This window comes from Cynara cardunculus (genome assembly GCF_001531365.2).
Source record: "Cynara cardunculus var. scolymus isolate 2C chromosome LG 6, CcrdV1, whole genome shotgun sequence".
NCBI classification, from domain to species: Eukaryota; Viridiplantae; Streptophyta; class Magnoliopsida; order Asterales; family Asteraceae; genus Cynara; species Cynara cardunculus.
This window is the reverse complement of record NC_037533.1, coordinates 18,517,141-18,525,081: the sequence shown is the minus strand read 5'-3', so window position 1 is coordinate 18,525,081 and position 7,941 is coordinate 18,517,141. Positions and strand designations below refer to the sequence as shown.

Genomic DNA, 7,941 nt, shown 5'->3' with positions numbered 1-7,941 from the left:
TATTTTGTGTTGAAAATCGACTCAAACTCGAGATAAATAAACTTCGAACTCGAATAGCTGGTTAAAAACATAGCTCATTAACACCATTAGAAGTGAGCAGTGGAATCGGGTATCCACTTACGGAACCGGAACTGCCGGTTCCGGAACCGGAACCGATATGAGTGGTTCCGGTTCCTAAAATACGAAACCGGTTGAGGATGATTCCGGTTCCAGTTCTCAATTTTCCGGAACCGTTACCTGCCGGGATTGTGCAGTTTTTTAATACAAAGTTTGTGCAGTTTTTTTATATAAAATTTGTGTAGTTTTTTGTTAAAAATATTGCAGTTTTTTACGAGTTTGTGTAGTTTTTTTAACACTCAATTATTCACAGGTACCGTACGAGGTTGAGAATGCAATGAGTATGCAAGAAATTGAAAGGAGATTCAGAATTTGAGATAAAATGATTCGTATTTTTTCAAATTGTGTGTTTAATTGAATTCGTAGTATGTAATTGTTAAACTTTGAACATTTACAGTTATAGTATGTAATCGATAAACTTTCAACATATACTATTAGTCTATTATGGTTTGTAATCGTTAAACAATATTTGTAACAATTATTCCGTATAATTTGTATTCTTGTTTATTTATTTAGTGTTTTGACTATGTTTTATTTTTTATTTCTAAATAATAAAATTTTAATATTTTAGGAAGCGGGTACCCGGAACCGGTTCCTGGCGGGTACCTGGAACCGGTTCTTGTTTATTTATTTAGTGTTTTGACAATGTTTTATTTTTTATTTCTAAATAATTAAATTTTAATATTTTAGGAAGCGGTTCCAAAAATTTAAGAACCGCTCTAACCGGTTCCGGTTACGATATCTCAATAACTGCCGATTTCAGTTCCGGTTACTATCAAATGGAACGGGTATCCGCCTATACTCACCCCTAAACACGACTACATTTCGAAACTCCATCCTTAACTTTCGTGAATAATGATAACGTGACGAAATGAATCACAATAATGGCACCCATTAAAAACCATACGTACCAATGTCCAATTTACCCTTAGTAATTAAATATCCACTTTACTTATAACACATTAATTTCCCAAAATTGTACATATTTTCAAAACACAAATTTCGTATTTGACAATCTAATTACCAGGGGTAGAGTTGGTATTTTACCAAAAAAAAATCCGTGTATCAATCAGTTACGTAAAATCTTATACCATATACCAGATAATTATTGTCATCAGTATCAACTTTTTTTTTATTAGTACATGTTGGTATTGTTTCTGTACCAGCTTCAAGTTACTTATATGAAAACTTGTGATTATGTTCGAATTGTGAGTTTTCAGGTCACATGTGATGTTTAAGGGTTTTAGCTGCAAGAAGCAAAACTTGCAAGTATTAAATTATTCAAAACAAATGAGGTTTATCGGGTTGAAGACGTTTGAACAATTCAACCCAATGCTTGCGGTTTGAAAAATCTTAACTCAACCCAACCCAAACCAAAGTACAACCCAATCCAACCTAACCCGTACAGGTTGGTCGAGTTGATACTTTAGTACATTAAAATATTTTTCTAACCTTGAATATGTTGTTTCTCTACATAATTTGTTTTTCATCATCAACCATTTGATATAACTTATCCATACTTCTTACGTATATCACATTCAGTTAATTTTCTCAATTTATATATATATGTTCCCAGTTATTGAACATATATACGAATGAATTATATAGATATATGAATAAATTGAGAATATGTGTACGTGAAGAGCATACATGATAATGTAATTGTTAATGCATATATTAATAGAAATTCAACAATCATATTAAATCCAAGAAATAAAAAGATCCAGGTTCATCGGGTTGGGTTGTGCTCAAATAATAGTAACTCAATTTCAACCCAATACCTATGGTTTGACAATTTTACAACTCAATTAAATATCGGGTTACTTCGGGTTGGGTTATTTCGCATTGGATTGAGTTGGGTTGATCGTGTTGACGAGCACCCCTACTTGGTATGATACTACCAACCGATGATAATTGGTATCAATTAAGTTGTCTACATCCAAAAAATAAGTGTCGACACTAATTTCTATTTATAATTGTTCTAAAAAAGTGTTTAGTTTCAGATTTGTATTTTGGTAAACACACTGACTGCTGACCGAGTCAGATATGCTGACCGAGTCAGATATGCTGACCGAGTCAGATATGCTGACCGAGTCAGATATGCTGACCGAGTCAGTCCGGTCAGTAGGTAGTAAACAGCCCCTAAGTTACCAAATCTACGGTTAACAAATGCACATATATTTAAGAGTTACTAGAAAGGTACGCGCACAATGCAACGAGATATATCTCGATTTGAATGTTTTATTTTATTTTTTGTCTCTGTCGATGTTATAATACGATTTTATGTGTTTTTAAGAAAGCGATAATGATTTTATTTTTGAATAAGATAAAAATTTGAAAAAAATAATATCAATGTTTGTATAAAATTAACTATTTAAAAGTTCTCATTTTTTGTGTAATTTTTTTAATTTTATTTTTTATTATAATTAAATTTAAGTTTAATAACGAAGTAATTTATTTTTGGTTTTGGTTTAATAATATAACATTTTATAAAGATAATAATTACGTATTATGTTAGAACTCAATAATTATCCTAATTATATTTTATATTTTTTATATTTAAAATGAGATTTTATCTTGTATTTGATTATGTTTATTTGCAGTTAGTTACACGAATTCAAACATAGAGTTTTAAAAAATTGTTCTTGGGCACAATCTATTTGTAATCTTGAATTTTAAGTAACATCCATAAATATTAAGTAATTTATGCATAAAAAGTGATTTTTAAGAGTTTTTCTCAATTGTTTTATAATATAGTATAGATGGAGATATATATATATATAGGGGCCTAATCAAATGAGAACTAATTAGTTTGTGGTAACTGTGAGAACCAATATTAACCACAAATCAATAGATAAATTAGGAAATTTATAATTTTGGCAATTTTGAATTAAAATATTAATRCAMNDATATTTTTGGTATTTTAAAACTTTCCTCCCTCCTCTCTTCTCTCTCCGGCCACCGTCTTTTGGGCACCGTCATCCGGTGATACAACAATGGTATCACAATGCATCATATATGTGCTTGGGTATCACATTGATGTCGTTTGTGTGGTCGATAGAAAATGTAACACAGTGGTATCACTATGCATCTTATATATGATTAGGTATCACAATGTATCTTTTGTTTAACAGAGTCAATATTTTTAGGTATCACAGTGGTATCACAGTGGTATCATAGTGGTATCACCGGAGGACAGTGGCCGGATGCCGGAGAACGGTGGCCGGAGAGAGAACAGAGGAGAGAGAAGAGTTTTAAAATACCAAAAATATCCTTGCATTAAAATTTTAATTTAAAATTACCAAATTTATAAATTTCCTAATTTATCTATTGATTTGTGGTTAAAATTGGTTCTCACAGTTACCACAAACAACTCAGTTCTCCCTTGAATAGGCCCCTATATATATATATATATATATATATATATATATATATATTAAATAAGGGTAAGATTGTTATTTGGTTAATTAAAAAGTATAATAATTATGCATGTTCTGTATATCATTTCTATTGTGGACACTTATATTGAAGCAGAGGGAGTATTTGTAAATAGTAGACGACTAAGGACAATTCTCTCTCTCAAGTTGTCACTAACTATGTGACTCAGAGACCGTTTATCAAACACTTACCCGTTTAACATTTACCGACATGAACTTATCTTATTGTGTAACATTTTCAGCCATCAGAATTAATTGTTGGTAAACATCTTAAACCCGATAAATATAATAATAATAATAATTATTATTTTTGGGTCTTAAATTAAAATAATTGGTTGCCAATTTTATACGTTAAAATGGTTTTATAATATTCCTCCCTTCTAAAACAAATGAATATAATAATAAAAAGAACGATAAAAAAGGGGAAGATTGATGGTAGGAGTCAAAAGACGGTGATGAACGGTGATAGAAAGCGGACGACAATGGCACGACGCTGAGGAGTGATGGTGTTGGATGCGAGTGATAAGAATGACACTGATTTAGGGTTTTTTTTTTTACTTTAAAATCTTCCTATCTGATGATTACATGTTTGTTTTTTGTATCAGATAAATACAGATAGTCAGATAGATACAGGTAACCAATTTTCTAAAAGTACAATTGTTTATTTTATTAGAAAATATTCAAAAAATTACTAATTTAAAATAAAAAAGATTAATGATTTATCTATACTATATTATAAAATATTTGATAAAAACTCTTAAAAACTATTTTTTATGCATGAAGTATTGTATATTGATGCATATTACTTAAAATTTCAAGATTATAAGTAAATTATGCACAAGTACAACTTATTAAAGCTATATGTTTGAATTCGTGTAACTAACTGCGGATAAACATAATCAAATAGAGAATAAACATCTCATTTTAAAATATTAAAAAATCTAAAATATAATTAGGATAATTGTCAAGTTTTAACAAAATAATTAATTATTATATTTATAAGAAAATTATATTATTAAACCAAATACAAATTACTTCGTTATTGAACCTAAATTAAATTATAATAAAAAATCGAATTACAAATAAATAATTTTAAATAGTCAATTTGATACTAATATCGATATATTTTTGTCAAATTTTTATGATATCTTTAAATTTATATTTTATCAAAAATAAAAACATCACCGTTTTTTTCAAAATAACATAAGACCATATTATAACATCAACTGAGATAAAAAATACAATGAAATATTAAAATCAAGATGTATCTTGCTGCATTGCATGAATATCCATCTAGTTTATCAAAAAAAAATCATTGAAAATAAGAAAATCTCGTTGGATTTTTGTTAACTTTTCCTTATATATATTAAGTTGTTTGAACAAATAGCCCAATTAAATAATGGGTTAAGCCCAATTAAATAATGGGTTAAGCCCAGTTCATTTTGGCCGTTGCCTTCTGAACAAATAGCCCATCAAATAATGGGTTAAGCCCAGTTCATTTTGGCCTTAATGGGCCGAGCCCAAAAGCCCTGGACAGAAGTTCATGATCGTCGTTTATTTGGTGTACTTTCGAACACGAGTACACGACAACCTCGTAAGACGCTAAATACTCGAAGATCGACCACACCATCATTCAAATTTAGTTTCAAAAACATTACCCAAATTTAGTTTCAAATTTTCTGAATCGAAAAGATTTGCTGTCCTTGATTTCAGTTTCTGAATCTTCACTCTGATCGAGTTGTTGTAGTTGAAAATGAGATTAAGAAGACATCAAAGTCGATCGATTTCACCAAAATGTTTGATTTTCTCTTGTTTAATCTTCACCCTTTTAGGATTTTTGCTACTTACCTTCATCTCCGGCGGCGATCCCGTCATTCCGCCGCCACCGGAGCTGAAAAATGCGACGGTAAGGAGGTCTGCGACCACCTGCGCGACGGTGGAGGATATGGGAAACGAAGCTGTTGATCCTTTTGGCGGTGGCGATTCATGGAAAGAGAGCCTCAGAGTTCGCAGATTGATTAGAAATCATTTCGAGTTGCAGGGTATGAAAGATTTGGTTTCTTGCCCCTTTTTAGATTTATTGCAAATTTTCATTTTGTAGTCAACCATGAATCAATCTTAGATTCTTTGAGTTTAGTTGGTAAAGGGGCGGGCCGACTTAGGGGTGGGGCGACTATGTTCAAATAAACAAGTTTGAAGTTCGATTCCAGTAGATGGGCTTGAACCAGCTCTGAGATGCTCCTCACATCTGGTTCCCAGGGGGCGGTCTGTAGCTTAGTTGGTAAAGGGGCTGAACGACTTTGCTCAAATGCATAACAGGTTCAAGTTCGAATAGTGCAGGGGTGGGCTTGAACCCCTCCATTAGCCTAACCCTCTAAGTCAACTCTAAAATGCCTCATGACATGTGGTTCTTAGGGGGCGGGTTGTTGTGGTTCCTAGGGGGTGGGTTGTAGCTCAGTTGTCAAAGGGGCGAGCGACTTTTTGCTTAAATGCATAACAGGATCAAGTTAGAATCGTGCAGGAGGCGGGCTTGAATACCTCCGCTAGCATTAGCATTAATGGTTGAGTCAGCTCTCAAATGCCTCCTCACATGTGGTGGGGCGGGGTTGTAGCTCAGTTGGCAAAGGTACAGAGCGACTTTGCTCAACTACATATGAGGTTCAAGTTCGAATTGTGCTGGACACCAGCTTGAACCCCTCCGCTAGCATTAGTTGCAGAGTCAACTCTGAAATATATGGTTCATAAGGGGTGGGTTGTAGCTTTGTTGGCAAAGGGGCGGAGTGACTTTGCTCAAATACATAACAGGCTCAAGTTAGAATCGTGTAGGAGGCGGGCTTGAACCCCTCCTTTAGTATTAGCCGTTTAGTCGACTCTGAAATGCCTCCATTACAATGGTTAATCTACAGTACAACAAAATTGGCTTTATAGGACGTGGAATATGTCTAAATGTACTAACAGACTGCTTTATAGGACTTAAGTTAATGACACCAAACAACTGTACGACCTATATAAAGATGTTACAACAGGTTGTTAGGACGTCTATTAGGACACTTGGGGCCTGTTTGTTAGCAGGTTAATGAGCTTACTGAGAGTGAGACTCGCTGCTTATTCGGTCAGTTATACATTATTTTTTGGTAGTGGCTTAATGATACAAAATGTGACTTATTCAGTAAACTTCTAGGAGGGAGGTTTATGCAGAAAGCCAAACTTTTTCCAAACCTACCCTCCCAATTAAAAAACACGATCCTTCCATCTATAAAAAGAACCCTTCCAAACAAAAACCTTTTCATTATATATAGACAAATTAATCCATGTAGACAACTTTATCCAGGACGTGATGAAAAGCCAACCATACAATCCCTTAGACATAACATTACATTCTACAAAACCGATTTTGTTGTATTGTATGCTATGCAAGAAACCATCATATATCTCCATCAAATCGACAGTCTTTATTGATTGGTTTTTTTTTTTTCGTATTCTAGGAGCTTCTAGAGTTCGTGGGCTATCTTCCGACGAATTCTGCAAGCAAGGTTTCGTAATGGGCAAAGCTTCGGAGGCCGGATTTGGGAACGAAATGTACAAGATCGTTACAGCAACGGCCCTTAGCGTCATGCTAAATCGTTCGCTAATTATCGGGCAAACCAGGCATTTTGGTTCTTTCTTTTTCTCGATCTTTATCTATTATGAATGAATTGTATGTTTTTAGCATCGAAATCACAAATGCTTACTTCTCGATTCGTGTTTATTAGGGGCAAGTATCCATTCGGAGACTATATAGCATATGCCAATTTCTCGTTCACTTTAAAAGAAGTGAAGCATCTATGGAGAAAGAACGATTGTATCGGAAAGTACGGGCGGCATCTCGTTATGAGGGTCGATGATTTCGAGAAACCTTTGGAAACAAACGTTCTTTGTGGTAACTGGAGGAAATGGAAGCATCCGATCATATGGTAACCGTTAGGATCAATAATCACACAAGAAAATTGCAAAAAACGTAATTGGTCTTGCTTTTTTGCTTTTGTTTTGCAAGCCGGGGGTCTTCACGGAAACAATCTCTCTACCTTGCCGGATAGAGGTAAAGTCTGCGTACATCCTACCCCCAGAACCTACATCCGTGTGGGATATAGGGTTATTTAGGACAATATCCTTCTTACAAATTTGGGGATAACCGCAAAAATGAAAAACCGAGGAACACCCCGGTAACCATTCATCTGTACGGTATGCACATATGCATGCAAGTAATTTGTACGATAAGCAAATGTGCATAGAAACTAGGAAACATCTTCAATTACGTGTATGCACATGTGCATAACGTACAGATGAATGGTTAATGGAATATCCCTATAAAATGGGTTCGTTTGGTTTGGTTTGGTTTGGTTTGGTT

General features: G+C 33.8%; 1 protein-coding gene across 1 annotated transcript in view; it reads left to right on the top strand.

Moving 5' to 3' along the window:
* Positions 1 to 5,283: 5,283 nt before the first annotated feature.
* LOC112514870 overlaps positions 5,284 to 7,941 on the top strand; it is a 9,506-nt gene continuing 6,848 nt past the window's right edge. Inside the window, exons 1-3 of the mRNA XM_025121500.1 lie at positions 5,284 to 5,596; positions 7,040 to 7,202; positions 7,307 to 7,507. Of these exons, the coding sequence (XP_024977268.1) occupies positions 5,308 to 5,596; positions 7,040 to 7,202; positions 7,307 to 7,507 (653 nt within the window). The 5' untranslated portion in view covers positions 5,284 to 5,307. The remainder of the gene's footprint in view (positions 5,597 to 7,039; positions 7,203 to 7,306; positions 7,508 to 7,941) is intronic.